This window comes from Molossus molossus, unplaced genomic scaffold (genome assembly GCF_014108415.1).
Source record: "Molossus molossus isolate mMolMol1 unplaced genomic scaffold, mMolMol1.p scaffold_m16_p_1, whole genome shotgun sequence".
Taxonomy (NCBI): domain Eukaryota; kingdom Metazoa; phylum Chordata; class Mammalia; order Chiroptera; family Molossidae; genus Molossus; species Molossus molossus.
This window is the reverse complement of record NW_023425344.1, coordinates 58050251-58067428: the sequence shown is the minus strand read 5'-3', so window position 1 is coordinate 58067428 and position 17178 is coordinate 58050251. Positions and strand designations below refer to the sequence as shown.

At 40.4% G+C, this 17178-nt stretch overlaps 1 protein-coding gene across 1 annotated transcript in view; it reads right to left on the bottom strand.

The window, feature by feature from the left end:
- Window positions 1–11319, bottom strand: part of BMP2K (BMP2 inducible kinase) — a 127096-nt gene extending 115777 nt beyond the window's left edge. Inside the window, exon 1 of the mRNA XM_036260447.1 lies at window positions 11145–11319. Within this exon, the coding sequence (XP_036116340.1) occupies window positions 11145–11319 (175 nt within the window). The remainder of the gene's footprint in view (window positions 1–11144) is intronic.
- Window positions 11320–17178: the final 5859 nt, after the last annotated feature.

Below are 17178 nucleotides of genomic sequence, written 5' to 3'. Positions count from 1 at the left end.
TATCCTCCAGTTAGGATAAAAACTAAATTAATTAATTAATTAGTTAATTAATTAATTAAAAAGTCCCCTAGTCCTTTAAGCCTGCTTGAAGTCCCCACTCCAAACAAGACCAATGCCTAAATGTGCACAGGATCCAATTAAGCAGGGAAAGTGCTAGATTAAAGTGATGCAAACTAAATTCTGCCCTCCACAACTAATACTAACAATGTGGCTCTAGGTTCATCCCTTAATCTATTTTCTCATAGTTAAATTAAGGAATTAAATTGGATAATTGCTACAATTATGAGAGATCTAAATACACACTAGAATTTTAAAATAAAGACTGTTATTCTAACAATACCAACTCCAACTAATACAATATTTAGGAAATTTTCTGAAAGAAGCTAAAAAGGTCTTACCCTTAAATCAGATTCTTATACACCACCCACTACCCCCATCCCTATATTAATTCTTCTAAAGTGCAAATATCAATAGGATTAACCTCACAATATCCACAGTCAACAGAACTGACCTAACAATATCCATAATGACCCATCATAACTTTTAAAAATACATCTAGTCTTTATTTGAAAGACAGCCACTTCTCCAAAATGAGAACAAATTTGAACCTTGAATCTGTAAACAGGAGCCAATTCTCATACTGGAAAAGTATGAGACATTATATTAGTTACATCCAACTTTCAACAGCATGGATTCATGTAGTACCTTGCAAACTCATTTCCAACATTCCCGTGGAAAGGGTACTATCAACAAAGTGCCATATACAAACACATTTTATTTTAATCCATTGATTAATCCAACATTTCTTAAATTCCCACTTCAATGATCTGAAAAACATATATTTCATAAGAGCTAGCTTCACTGGGTTAAAAAACAAAAAACTATCAATTTGGACTGAGATCCTTAGAATTTTTCCTTTGGATTATGTAAACAATATTTTCCTGAAAGACCAAAAATTTAACAATCCAGTTAACTATTCACTAGGATTTGAACTGGGCTAGTTAGTAAATAAAATACCTCTATAGATCTACATTACTGTATACACAACCAGTTAACTATCTTACCAACTTCAGTTATTGATCATTCATTAAAAGCCTTTGCATAGCTGGGCATATACAAATCCTATTCTGCAAAAAATAAAAAATAACTCAAAATCTATGTCCTACTGAGTAGCTTTTTTTTTTTTTTTTTTTTTTGTATACAAAGAATACACCATTAACATTCAGTAGGAGAGATTCTGTTATGCAGGCCAGAAAATGAAAAAGTGGGTCATGGCCAGTGATGCATAATCCCACCCCCCAGAAAAATAGTCCTGAAAACATTCACTAAGTAAAATATTTTACTATACTATTTATAAGTCATTTTAGTACTAATATCTTAAGGATTCCAGAATGAAAAGTAAAATCTAGAGTAACTACTGACAATATCATCCAAAAGAGAATATTTAAGTATGTAAACAGGTCCAGCTAGCCCTAACAATGACCCAACCACCAAAAAATAAGGAAAATAAGTAAACACAGTATTTGGACAGGGGAAGTGGTTTGCTGGAAATCTCTCTTCCAGAAAACCAAAGAAGGAATACAAGAATGTTGAGGACAGTAATAATTAGTTATAAACAAAAGTGCATAGACTTAATCTGCTACCCTGTGATCTATTTTGCCAGGCTAACAGATTTCCTTATCTAAAAGAAAATTCAATGTCTCTCTACCTAGACAATGAACATCTCCAATATCATACAGACTAGAGAGGACCCCCAAAGTAATAGTCACATGTTTCCTTCCTTTAGGCATTAAGGACGTAAGATCCCCTTCTTCCTAATCTCTCATTCTCTTAGATACCAGTTGTCCCATTAAGCCTTATACTGTCAGCCATTCACAAGAAAGTCAGGCAAGTTGACCATTTCCAATACTGTTACTTTCTTAAGATTAGGTACTCAGAGCAGAGTCGTTCAGCCTGCTCTCTCTGTCCCACAGCAGTGGTCTTCTTTAAAGATGATACAGATCAAGGGAACTCAGGCTAGAACATTTTTGAGAGTCATACCTAATAAGAAGAGCAATGCAGTGCCCACAAAACAAAGATATACTTACTACCTGTGTAATCATAACAGAAATGAAACAGGCTAGGAATCAAAACATAATTCTGGTAGTATTTTTTTCAGCCATCTACATGATAATGCACCTACATCATCATCAAATATCGCTATTGCTAACTTAGTTCTTTGTTTTTTTGCTTTTAGAGAGAGAGAAAGAGATCGAAATATCAATGAGAGAGAACATCCATTGGCTGCCTCCTGCATGCCCCCCACTGGGGATTGGGCCCACAACCTGGGCATGTGCCCTGACCAGGAATCGAACTGGCGATCTCTTGGTGCATGGGTGGACGCTCGACCACTGAGCCACACTGGCAGGGCTCTCACTTAGTTTTTATAAACTAAACAAAACTTAAAAAACTTGCTCCTAAATATCAACTGAACAATTGGATATGTCAAAAACGGTTGCTATCTAGTTGTTTCATAGTAAATTTTTACAGAATCTCTGACTGCTTTTCAATTCAAAACTCTCTCTCTTACAAATGTACTGATTATCTATGGAGTACAGCACCGCAAGAGATAAAAGATGAGCATAAGCCAAACCTTAAAGGAGCTTTTAATCTTGCAGCAGAGGAAACTTTTTATTGAACATTTTATTGAAACAGAACAAAGCTGTGTAAAATTAGTGCAATATGAGTAACAGTTGCTACACCAGACATCAAAGGAAGGCATAATTACACTAACGGGGTTTTACAGAAAAATAAAGATTGCAAGAAAGTAACTGTATTTTGCCCTGGCCAAACTGGCTCAGCAGTTAGAGCGTTGGCCTGCAGTCTGGAGAGACCCCAGTTCGGTTCCCGCTAAGGGCACGTATCTCAGTTGCGGTTTGTCCGTAGCCCTGGTTGGGTCCTGTGGCTGGCAACCACTCGATGTGTCCCTTTCACATCGATGTCTCTCTCTCTCTCTCTCTCTCTCTCTCTCTCTCTCTCTTTCTCTCTCCCTCCCTCCCTCCCGCTCTATCTGAACAAAATATCAAAAAATGTCCTCGAGTGAGGATAAAAAAAAAAAGAAAGTATATTTTAAATGTATCCAGCAAGATCCAATTTCAACACAGTAGGAGCAGATTTCTGCGCTCTAGGAAAATGTAAGAATATAAGCTGACAAAAAGGACTAAGAAAGCATGACAGAGTGCAGAAAATATCAAGTACATACACAGCAATACACATACAGGATTGGAATGTGAGATTAAGGCAGGGGAAGTAGGTCAGGGTCACAATGCAGAGGGCCTTAAACCCCAGATATGAGTTTGTATTTCACTTGGATAGGTAAATGAGAGGGTAACGTGTCAGAGGTCTATTTCCGGAAGAAAAAGCTAGAAAGAATACAAGAGTTGATTTGGTGAGTAAAGAGCCTGACAGAAGAACAGTCCACATGAGAATGTAATTCTCTGAGAGGTGTTAAGGACCCAAACTAGAACAGCACTGGAAACAACAGTAACTAATTCTTCACATATATCACCATGGCTAAGCATTCTATCCATAAACTCACTCAGAGAAAATATTGCCATAACTCTTTATTATATATTCTTTCCAAATAAAAATGTGAAAAACAAGCAAGTACCTTACTTCCAGGTACCCTACAAATTACACATAATCAATCACTTGGAGAACACAAATTACATGACAAAAGAAGCAATAAAGGTGGCATATCCTTTGAAACTAAATAGTACTCCAAAATGCCACACGATTTTGAGCACCCATCCCCTTATCTCAAGGGGTACCACACAAAGCAACTTCTTCGGGAAAAAAACTTGTTCCCAATGATTAAGAAATAATTTTATACTGTGGGATAAAAAATAAACTACTTATCCATAGTGAAGCTTGCCAAAGAACTCAAATGCAAGATAATCAAACATAATCCTTTCATTACAGCCTCAATCCTAACACTGTTCACCTTCATCCCTCCTCCTCCCCTATGTGCTCCTCTCTCATCAGAAGGAACAGTAAGAATCAGTGTTATAAACAGAATCAGAGAATGCTAAAATGGAAAAAGATATAATAGATTCATATTTATCCTCATTTTTTCTTGAGGAAACTGGGGTCAAAATGTCACAATGTGAGTGAGTGGCAGGGTTAGTATCAACAGCTGGCCTAACTCCAAGTTTTGCCTTTTCTTTTAGAAGCTGACTCCAAGAAGGCCCCATTTCAAAGAGTTAATAAAATGTTAAAATAGACAAACTAGTAGTAACAATTGTTTTATATTTTAAAATAATATCCATTGCAAAATACCTCCCTAAAGGCTACATCCCAAACTATGCCCTTACTGAAATTCTATGAGACAGAACAAACCAAAAAATTCCAAAAACAAAGTCTCTGTGGAAAGGCTCGACAACCACTTTCCTGCAGAGATGTGAAACTGTTAGCAGAAATGTGCTGACTGATGTCATATGTAAAGATGATAAACACAGAGAATCTCCATATTAACCAAGTGCCCAATTATTTAAAACAGCTCAGTCATTAACCACTCAACTCCCCAAAACTCAGTTCCCTAAAAATAGTAGTAGGCTTGTGGGTAGATGAATGGTTCACCAGATGGATGCAGTATAAAACCAAGGAAAAAGCAATCTCAGCCCCTTGCAGATGAAACCTTATGCAGCTTTGAAATTGCCCTTCTGGACTTCTAATTTCAGAATTCCAAGTCAAAGCTTTAATCATTTTGATAGCTACCCAGTATGTTCTAATTAAGTGTATGTTCTACTTCAAGTTCTCACCAAATAATGGGAGAGAAGGGGTGAAAGAGAACCAAGATAATATATAAGATTGGTTCAGAACATTAAAGATCAGACTCAATGTAAGGACAGACAACAATTCTACCTTCTAGTAAGTTCCTTAAAACTAAGAACATCAAGGGCCATTTCAAGTTTTCCCTTCTGTGGATCCCATATTAGAAAGATACTAACAAATATTAATTTATTTCCATAATTTTAAAAATTGTCAAAGACAACCTTTTAACTCTGCTCAGCATGAGAAAATCAGTATTAACCACACAAAGCTGACTGTAGCTAAAAGCAAAGAAACTTGACATGTTAGTGAAATTTAGCACTTTTATTAGAGATAAGTGTATAATTTCCACTACATTTTTCTGAAATAGCAAAAATTGAGAATGGTTTTAGTGTTACTATCTTGTCCTTGAATAAAACTGCCACCTCTGTCAATGAAAATATATCAGTGGACATTCAAAATTGTAGGAGCTATTCCTACAATAACATAAATGACCCAAAAGAAATGCATGGGTCATTTTTTATGTAATGTCCTTTGCTAAAAATTACCTTTCATTTTATTATGAAAGCATATGTTGCTATCAATGTCAAAATTCTATATAGCTGATTGAAACTTAAAAATTATGTATGGCTGAATGCTATATAATAATTATCTAATTAAAATGATTCTTTTTTTTTTTTTTTTTTTAATCCTCACCCGAGGACATTTTTCCATTTTTTGTTCAGACAGAGTGGGAGGGAGGGAGAGGAAGAGAGAGAGAGAAACATCTCGATGTGAAAGGGACACATCGAGTGGCTGCCACCCGCACGACCAACCAGGGCCGGGGACAAACTACAACCGAGGTACATGCCCTTAGCGGGAACTGAACCCGGGTCTCTCCGGACCGCAGGCTGTCGCTCTAACTGCTGAGCCAAACTGGCCAGGGCAAAATGATTCATATTTTTTACAAATATAAAAGTGGTAATACAGAATAAATGTAATACCTAACCTAAAAGCAAGTTACTACAACTCCAGAATCAGATTTCACTAAAAGCTTACAACCAAATCTAAACCTAAAATAGATCCATATTTATTGAGAGATCTGGCATACACTGTAGGTACTGTCACATTATTCTGTTAATATCACACATTATCTATTAATCTTCATAATAATTATTCACTCCATGCTATAGAAAAAGAAAAAAAACATGTCTCCGGAGTCTAATTCAATATCCATCTTCTCCCAGGGCTTTAAATAACAGTCATATGCTCTAAGTCCAGACACCTTTGCTATGTACCAAACCATATACTCAACTTCCCACCTGCCATTACCTCCCAGATATCTCAACTAAACATGTCTGAAACTACTGGACATCCTCCCAAACCCCAAAAAATGTTCCTTCTTCTCTACTTTTCCGCATCTCGGCAAATGGTACCTTCATCCGAGAGTTACATAAGCAAGTCATTGTTCAATTTTCCTACAACACCCTACCCATCAAATCCACCACATCTTCCCATTCAAGGTTTATAACATTCACCTTCATCCCCAATGCCATCTTAACTAATCATCTAATTTGTATACCTCTCACCCAGTCTCTATACAGCAATAGCCATGATCTCATGAAAATACAAATCAGAGCATATCACTGTCCTAATTTAAATCTTTCAGTAGCTTCCCATCCAATTTTAAGATAAAATCTAAAATCCTCAAATGGCATTTGAAGATCTGGATCCTGGTCACCTCTCCATCATCTTGGATCAATCTTCCATGTGATACATTTACTACAGTCCACAGCTCTGGGCACGTTTCATTTCCTGAAACTCTTCCCCACATAGGAACTTGTCTCTTCATGACATACTCCACACTACCCCCACCTTCACACCTCTGCCTTTACCTAACTTTTCTCATAGTTCAGATTTCCACAAAAATATTTTTTACAGGCCTCTACTCAGTGTTTCTCTCATAAAACCCTGTGCTTTCTTCTCATGTAATTATCAAAATTGTTAACTATATTAACTTGATCATTTTTGTTTATCTTAAACACTAGACTGTATAAGTTACTCAAGGCCAGAGAAATCTGTTTTGTTCTTCACTGTGTAAATCAAACAGCACGTACTACAGATCATGGCACACAAAGGCATTTCATAAAGAGTTATGGAGTAGTAACAGTTGTTATTTTTGTTAAGTCCTCCCCTTCTGTTCTGTCTTCTTTCAGGAACTTTTAACTTACAAGTTACTGAAAAGCCAGAGATGATTTCTGCAAATAAGATATACTTAAATCAGTCTTTTCCTACTGATGTATATTACAAAATTAAATGTCCTTTACTACTTGCCTGTGAAATTAACAATGAAAACTGATTAACACTTAAGCCTAAATTCGCTCACTCTCATCTAAGTCTTAACTCTGAGAGAGCTACTACATTTTTACAGAACTCTGTAGTAAATTCCAGGCCTCCAATTAGTGACAGTGCCCAGGTCACAAAGTCTTACCCACCCAATCATATTCAAAATACCATTCCTGTCCAGCCCCCATGACTTCATGATCAGATTATCTCAACAAATTATGGACAGTATCCCAGTCTCTACACTAAACAGTTAAGCCCCTTTGTACCAAAAACATTTTTAAAAATGTTCCCTACTCGAGAACCAACTTCTTCCCACTATCGATCTATATTAAATTCCTCTGACTAGCACTGAAGGCCTATGGAGGCATGAGATCAAAAAGCCAGTGCTATGAACTTGGAAGAGAACATTAAATTACATGTGCTTAACGATTTGACACTGCTTCAAGCAAATTTTACATTATGTCTCTATCTCATTTCTACAATCCAAAGTTGAATTTGGTTAGCGTGCACTCCTGAAACTAAACTATTTTTTCAGGGGAAAAACACATGAAAATGCCCCAATATAAAATATCAGCCCTCTGATATGTCCAAGTTGTCAAACATACACGTATTTAACTGGAAAGACATTATGATACAAAGCATATAATATTTCACAGAGGAAACTACTCCAATAGTTTAGGTATAATATACAACATAAGTATACGCAACCCTGATAACCTGTTTATATTTTTAAAAATCAAATATGTATAATATATAAACATACATGTATGTGCATGTATATATGCACATAAATACACATATATGGTTTTATCCTCATTATTTGGGGATCTATATTCTAACTTTAGCAAGTCACCTACTTGCTAAAATTGTATCTCCAAAATCAACACAGTATCACCAAATCAATACAATGGCACTTAGTCACTGTTATTTGCACACATGCACATAGTCGTGAAAATTTTGAATAGGCCAGCTGGAGTCAAGGTGATGCTATGCCTCTGGTTTCAGTTCTTACACCATAACAGGAGCCCTTTTTAAGATTTAGTGTCATGTTTTTTTCATTTTTGTGCTTTTTATCAGTGATGTTATTTTTTAAATGTTTTTCGAGCATAGTGCCAAAGTGTTGTCTAGTGTTCCTAAGCACAAGAAGGCTGTGATGCCCCTTACAGAGAACATATGTATTAGCTAAACTTCATTTAGGCATGAACTGCAGTGCTGCTGGCCACGAGGTCAATGTTAATCAGTCAACAATATATATTAAATAAGATGTCTTTAAACAGAAACATACAGAAAGCAAGGTTACTGATCGGTTGACAAAAATGTGAACATGGGCTTGCAGTAACCTAACACTGTATTTCCCCTAAGAGCAATAGTTCAGTATTCACTAATTCACTGTTTATAGTGACTTCATAGAATATAACTACTGAAAATAATGAGAATTGTGTGCGTGTACATATATGTATATATATACACACACACAATTATATACGTCTATATACAACACAATTATATATATACACAATAAAATATATATACTCCATGTGTATATATGTGTGTGTGTGTGTGTATATATATATATATAGAGAGAGAGAGAGAGAGAGAGAGAGAGAGAGAGATTGTGTGCACATGCACACAGGAACCAAATTTTGTGAAGCCTCAAAGACACTGCAGAGGTCATTCTGAGCAATCTGCCAATGTCTGCAGTAGAGCAGCAAAAACACCTCGAGGCACAGCATTCACAGGGTCTTCGCCCCTGATTATATAACACTGACTTAAAGCAAAAAATATAAAATCTACCAAGTTTGTTGTTTGTTCTGTCTTTGCTTCTACTCTTTTTCCCACATAATGGTTAACCTCTCCCCAATTCAAGTATTCTAAACTTTAATGCCTTTTCAGAAGCACTTGCCCTAATCTTATAATCAGGCATACATATCTGCCGATTTAATTACTGAATGATCATTCTTGAGTGAGAACCAGACTTGTGCTTAAACATCTTACCTAAATTGTGGCATTACTTATTTGGAAAGAAGAGAGGATATAAAGCATCTGCAATAGGAATAAATTACCAGAATCAAAAAATAAACCAACTATAGATCATTTTAGTTGAGTATGTGCTGAGAAGAGAAGAAATACACAAGGGAAGAAAGCCTAGGCCTCAGCCTCCCCTCCAGGGAAAGCTAAAGCCTGTCCCAGGAGCAGGGATGTTGGATGGTAGAGTTCCATCTTCCAAAAGAGTTTCTTCCAACCCTTGCTTCCTCCTAGCACTTGATTACAGATTATTTCCAAGAGAAAGGACAAATCAGTGGAATGACATTAGTGCTTGAAATTTTTTTTTTTTTAGTGTTTGAGCACTTTCCTTTAGAAATTCTTCATTTTTAATTTCACTTCCCAAAATTACTTATTTTTTTTATTGAAAATGACTTGCTTAGGGTATGATAGGTATGTTTAAAGCAGTGACAGAAGCTACAAAACCAAGTCTACTGATGAAATGTCAATGTTTTCCTTCTATTAAATAAAAGACCTATCTGCAATTTAGTGAAATGAAGTGAGTGCAATACGCTTCAAGTTACACTTCAATTAGTTAATACAATTCAAAGAAAGAAGTATATAGCTTGTGTGGTAATAGCCTTGTCTTCTTAAAACTTACAACTCAATCTAAACCAACACTTGAAATTCATAAATAATAAAGGGCTAGGAAACGTTAAAGTACAGTAAATCTGTCTATCATGACCAATCACTATATATATTCATTCTTTTGAGAAGCTAAGGATCCTTCCTCCGACCTCCCCAAGGTTCAGCTAGACTCATTATTTAGGGGTAATATTTTGCAAAACAATGACATACACCTCTAAATAATTCAACAGTTCTTTCACTTTAGAATATTTCATAGACAAAAACCTTCAGATTTTTCTCTGGCACTAATTGTCTATTGTTTATGGCATTTCAAAAAAAAGAACACACAAGTGGAATCTCAGTTTACTGTCTTCAAACCACATCATCTTTCAGAGAACCAAAACTACTCTCTTCAAATTTCTTCTCTCTTAATCTTGGAACTTAAAAGGGCCGTTTATCAACCAATTATTTCTTTCGAATTTTAAAAGTATTTATTTTGTAATATCATTTTGCAATTAAAAATTCAAAGGTCAAGGAAGCATGTAATAAACAAGAGAAAGTATTTTCTACATGCCAATTCTACAAATATATATATATACACACACACACACACACACACATACACAAAACTAAAGTGGAGAATCTTTTCTTTTTAAAATGGAGTAAACTTTTTTGTAAGCAGGCCTGCAACTGCTGACATAGGCTGGTCAAGATAATGAAAGACCAAACACAAAACTTCGCAAGTGCAAGTTAAACTGCTTTCATACCACCTTTAAAGTACTATCAAAAACACACTGAAAGGGAATGAACAGGAATAATTCCAAATAACAAAGATAAAGAGACTTCAAGTTTACCTGCTACTCACCTACTAACTGAGTTTGGGGCAAATTATCACTTCCAACACGCGCACGCTGAAATACATCGTTTTTCAACTAATGACAGAACAGGAGCAAAGCCAGGTTCAACGCCAGGGGCTGAAGGGTCCAGTGCCCTGCGACGCGGGTGGGGACTGGATGATGAGGCCAACGCATGACACCCGCCTCAACCACAGCTGGCAGAGCAGAGCCTCCATCCAGCTCGATCTGACCCTCTAATGAGTCACTGGCACACTCATAACCCACATCACTCGCTAGGACGTTTTCTATTTATTTCCTCGCGTCAAGAAGGACTGAAAATGACTTAAACTCGTAATCAGAGTTGCCAGCAGCAAGAAGAGCCGGCTCAAGAGCGAAAACTCGAGTTACTCTTTAAGAGCCCCCCCTGGCCCAACGGAGGATGCAGAGAGGAAAGACGAATAAACCGAGAGGGCGACCAGAGAAGCGGGCAAGGACTGGGAGAAGCCACCGCCACACCCCAGCCCTACCTCACCTGCCTGCCCGAGCCTCCCCGGGCACCCGTACCTTCGGCCACTGACTCCTCTAGGGTGACCTGGTAGCGGCCGACCGCGAACACCCGGACCCCCACGGACGAGCTCCCGGAGCCAGAGCCGGTCCCGGCCCCGCCGGCCCCGCCACCCGCCGCTCCGCCGCCGCCGCCGCCACCCTCCGACTTGGGCATTCGAGAGAACTTCTTCATGGTCCCGCCGGCGCGCTGGACGGCGCGGGGCGTGCGCAAGGGCGAGCGAGAGGGCGAGTGCCCCGCTCGGCGCGCGGCCGGCCGTCCGCGAGGGGTCGCCGCCCTCGCCTGTCCGAGCGTGCGTGCGTGCCGCGGCCCGCCGAGCCTCACATTCCGCGCGCCCAGAGCGCACTGCCCCGGCCCCGCCGCCCGCTCCGCGGCTCCGCTGCAGCTGCCGGGCTCCCGCAGAGGGCGGCGGGGAGGGCGGGGACGGGGCGGGGCGCTAGGGGGCGGGCCCGAGAGCGGGGGCGACTCCAAAGCCTCGGCGAGTGCCCGGGGCGCCCCCGCCTCTCTTGAGCACCCGGAGCGCGAGCCGGGGGGAGGGCGAGAGGGAGGGAGATGGAGAAGGGGGCGGGGCTGCCGGCCCCTCCTGGGAGTGGGCTGGGCCTCCCGCGACGCACACCGTCAGGACAGCAGCCCGCACCGCCGCCGCTGCCCGAGCTGGACCCGCGCCGCCCGCCACTCGGGGCTGTTGGCGGCGCGGCGCCGCTGCCAATCGCTCTCGGAGGCCGGGCGCCCCGCGCAGGCGCGCTGCCCGCGCCGCCGGAAGTGACGGTTCCGGCTCTTGTCACGTGGAGGGGGCTGGGGAAGGTGATTGTGGGGGTTGAGGGCGAGGGCGAGGCCTGGGTCCAGGCTCTGGGGTCCCGACCGGGAGGGCAGGCCAGACCCGAGGAACCCCGGCTTCGCGCAGGGAGCTCCCCCGGAACCGGTCCCCGCGCTACCCGCGCGGCGGAGTCGGCCATCCCCACTAGGAGTGTGCCGCTCGGGGTGCTAAGACTGCCGCCAACAGCTTGACCCCCGCCAAGGAACTTTGCATCTCTAGGCCGGTTTTCCAGACCTTCTCCCCTGAGAAGCGTCTTCCGCTCGCCCACCCCGCGCGTGGGCGGTGGGCGCGCTCGGAATGGAGCGATTCCCGTCACCGCTGCTGAAGCTGCGGCGCCGCGCTCTGACCGACGCCGGTGCTGGGAAGCGTCCTGCGGTTTACAAATCAGTACTTTCCGAGCCTGTGTGCTGTGCAGCGCCGCGTGAGAAAGCACAGCCGGCACCAACCCGTTGACAGCCCATCACCTGGGGCCAGGAGAATTTAACGGACTCGCCCAAGGGCACACAGCTGGCCTGTGGCAGAGCCGGCACAGGGTCCCTTCTTCCGCACTTGGTTCCGTACTTTCGGCCATTCTGGAAAAGTAGGTTTGGGTCAAGTCATTGCAAAACGGGCGATGTAGGACTGTTTCGAAGTAAACCAGCATTGGGTTCCCCCGTACCCACACCGTCCCTTTAACGGAGATTTGCCCATTAAAAAAAAAAAAAGCCCCGTTGCATCCCTGTCATCTCTCATAGACTGCGGGCACCTCGGTGCCTGCGGGGTGAAGCAGGCCAAGTGAGCGAGAGTGCAGGGGCGGCGTGAGGGAGGGCGAGCTGTAGCGTCTGTGTAGAGAGAGCAGCTGACTCTCTGCGCCAGCCTGCTTTTCCCCCGCGTGAAGACTGGTCCACGGTGAGAAGCCAGAGATCTGGGTAATTTTTCTAAACACGGCATTTCCCAAATGTTTAAAATGTATGCCCAATAAATTGTGCCTATAGGACTCCGGTATGCACCTTCTATGAAATCCCACCCCCATTTCTTTAATCAACTTTTCAATGAGATAAAGACAGAAACGTGAGGAAATGTGCTTAGCCAAAAAAACTTGGAGCTTAATTGTCTTCCAGTCTTTCCTTCCTTTTCTATTTGAAGAGCAGCTATTTCTGCCAACACCACTACAGTGCTCTGGATTTGGGCATTTCTGCTGCATAACCCACTAAAGTAAATTTCTTCATCAGGAGACCTGACCTTTAAAGTACATTCTGGGTCAAAGAAGTCAGATTATAGTATGTCAGATGATTGATGTGGTGTGACAGTTGGGGACTGCCATTTAGAAATAAAATGGCCATTTTTATTTATGTATGTATTTATTACTGTGGGGATTCACTGTGGAGTCTCATTCCTACAACATTTAAATTACATTTTTCAAGCAGATGAAGGAGAAATTTAGTCATGCCATACAATTCAGAACCAGTCCAGCATACAAAGTTTGGGCCTAATACAACTTCACCTGGTCACAAGGATAGTCTCTTATGGTCAGTTTGGGAGCCAATTTACTGCAACTGCTATGATAAGGAAAATCACTTCTATGTACCCATAGAGCCTGACCTCTGATACAGAAGTTGATCATTAGTTTAAGGCATAGACACACACACCTCCAAAAGAATGGGTAATGCCAAGCAACGTGTTCTTTTAACTTTTCATTAAGCATATGATAAAATTTGAATAGCTTCTGATCTTCACAGAATGTGAATATTCTATGACAGGTAATAACAAACATATAACTAATAACAAGAATGCCAAGCATTTATGAAACACTTTTACTACCTAAAGTTATTGATACCTACTGTCAAATTGTATCCTTCCAGCAACTTTGTGAGTTAAGAATGAATATCCTTAAACCAATTTGTAGGCAAAAATTAAGATAATAAAGGTGGCCTGTTAATTAGTAGAAAAATTATATTGAGAATTATAGTATTTTAGTTTTGCACTTATTCTTAGGCCATGGTTATAGAAGAACATCCAATTTTGCTTTCTGATGGGAAATAAAACCTCTAGAAAAACGAATGTATGGATAATGTAAATTATGACCACCTTAGAAACTGTCTTTGAGGTGACCTACAATAACCCAGGTATAGAATAGTTTAATAAAAGTAAAAGAAATATAAATTACATTACAATTTTCAAATGTTTGTAGCTGTATTACTAGAAAAGTAATTGAGAACTAGCCACATAATGAACTTTTAAAAAATTTTATTGGGGTTACATTGGTTAATAAAATCATGTAGGTCTAAAGTATATATACATCTGTATATTGTATTGTGTGTGCACTACCCCAAGTCATGTCTCTCCATCACCAGTTATCCCCCCTTTACCTTCTCCTGCCTCCTCCCACCCCTGAGGTTTTTGTTTTTTGTTTTGTTTTGCTTAATCCCTTTACCTTTCACCCAGCTCTCTACCCCTTCCCCTCTTACAGCTCTGAGTCTTATTCTGTTTTGTTGGTTAGATTATTTTGTCATAATAAACTTTGTTTAAAACAGATTGTTTCCTTTTGTGAGGTTTGATGTTACAGTACTCTGATAAAGGCAACATCATTATAGCTAACTAAAGGATTCTGATATCCTCAAACAAGAGAGATTTTGACAAGGGGGGAGGGAAAATTATTATATTTTTATCTTCTACTGGAAAATTGTAATCCTTCTTGTTATTAAGACCCTTACATATGTTTGCTCTGAGCTGGCTCTCAAAGACATATGTAAAGTGAGAAAGAGTGAGTGATTGACATAAGTCAAACAAAATATATTTATCCCAGAGACTTTGTCCAGTGCCACAATTATCTTTATAAGTCATCACTTGCAATGCCTGATTAATCATTTTTACTCACAAGACAATGTTTTCTTTGATGATGTGCCTTCTATCATTATTAGCCTCATGATGTTTTAGTATTAGAAATATTATTCTCCTTGCCCTGGCTGGTCTGGCTCAGTGGTCAGAGCATTGGTCACGGGTTCCATTCTGGTCAAGGGCACATACATCAGTTACAGTTCGTCCTGGCCCTGGTCAGGTCATGCAGGAGGCAAACAGTCAGTGTGTCTCTCTCATGTCAATGTTTCTCTCTCTCTCCCCCTCTCTCCACTCTATCTGTTGATAAATATAAAAAATATCCTCAGGTGAGGATTAAAAATAGATATATATATATTATTCTCCTTGCCTAACATTATTGCTTTATACCTAGTTAAATGCCCAAATCTTTGCTTTCCAAAAAAGTAAAAGTCTTAAAGTCCGTTAAAGAATATATGTCTCTATTATTAAAAGAATTGGCATTTTATGTGACTGATATTTAAATACTGTATTTAAAGTGCTCCACATTATCACTATGCCTTATAAATTTTATATACGTCTAAGAAAAAACAGTCTCATAGTATGGTTTAAAATATCAAGCCGCTCACAAATTTTCTTAATAGGAAAAATAACTTATTTGACATAAAATGTTTTTGTTTCTTTTTAAATCCTCATCCGAGGATATGTTTTTCCATTCCTTTTGGGAGGGAAGAAGGGAGGGAGGGAGGGAGGGAGGGAGAGAGAGAGAGAGAGAGAGAGAGAGAGAGAGAAGAGTTACATCCATTGGTTGCCTCCTGCCAAGTATTGAACCTGAAACCCAGGTACACTCTCTTGACCAGAATTAGACCTGAGACTCTTCGGTCTGTGGGCTGATGCTCTAACTACTGTGCAAACTGGCCAGGGCTGAAATACTTTTTAATGATAGAATTTTCCCTACAACTTGACCATGCTTATAAAAAAGACTTCAAGAGGTAGGCTACTTGACTACCAAGAGAGACACTTTGATTCCCCTCCCAGGTGAATGAGTTCCATCAGATACTCAGCACCTTAGCCTCACACCTCATGTCAGGAATACCTTTCTGCCTAGAGAAGTTATTTGTCCTAAATTGGGTTTATAGTCACATTCCTGGATATGTTCCTAACCTCCATCTTCTTAATAGCCTTTGCATTTCCTTCCTATGGCTGAGTACTGCCCTATTCCAAGTTACATTTATGTGAAACTAGCAGAGTGTAAAATAAGAACTAATTCTGATTAGGCACTTGCGATGTACCAGTGCTATTCTACAATGCATTACATGAATTAACTCAGTAAATCTTCATGACAATCCTATCAAATAGCATTTCAGATTATTATTCCTACTTAGCAGATGAGAAAATACTGATGTACAGAAAAATTAGGTTATGTGACTTGTAACAAGGTTTAAAACCAAGTAGTATGGTTTATAACTCGTGATGTTAACCACTACACCATGTAGACTATCCTTGAAATGCAATAAATGATATATGATAGCTACAATCTGAGGTAGCATGGTCCCCTCCTGTGCCCTATGGCCACATTACTCAACCAACAAGTATGCTGCTAGAACTCAGGGAATCCTACTATATAAGGAGTGAGATTCTCTTTACATTCTGACTAACCAGGTTTTTTTTTTTAACTTAACAAATAGCTGCTGAATATCTACAATTGATAGATATTCTGTGCATTGGGGCAGTGACTAGGAAAGGCTAAGATGAAGAAGATAAGGTTTCAAAGAGTTTCTATTCTTTGGAGAGGAGATACAAGTATGTGGAGGGGAGGAGAATGGGAATGGAGATAGAGCTGAGGTAAGCTCTGTAAAAAAATGATGAGCCTGGCCCTGGCCAGTTTGGCTCAGTGGTTAGAGCGTTGGCCTGCGGTCCAGAGAGGCCCGGGTTCGGTTCCCGCTAAGGGCACGTACCTCGGTTGCAGTTTGTCCCCGGCCCTGGTTGGGTCGTGTGGGTGGCAGCCACTCGATGTGTCCCTTTCACATCGATGTTTCTCTCTCTCTCTCTTCCCCTCTCTCCCTCCCACTCTGTCTGAACAAAAAATGGGAAAATATCCTCGGGTGAGGATAAAAGAAAAAGATGAGCCTGGCTGGTGTGGCTCAGTGGTTGAGTGTCAGCCCATGCACCAAGAGGTCACCGGATTGATTCCCAATCAGGGCACATGCCCAGGTTGTGGGCCACATCCCCACAGGGGCCAGGGGGCATTCAGAAAGCCACCAGTCAATGTTCTCTCTCATGGATGTTTCTATCTCTCCCTATTTTTCCTTCCTCTCTCTCTAAAATCAAAAAGAGAGAAAGAAAAAAAAGAAAGAAAGAAATGATGAGCTCTAAGGTTATGCTATTATATGGTATGTTGACTTCAAATCTCCTGGCAGTAT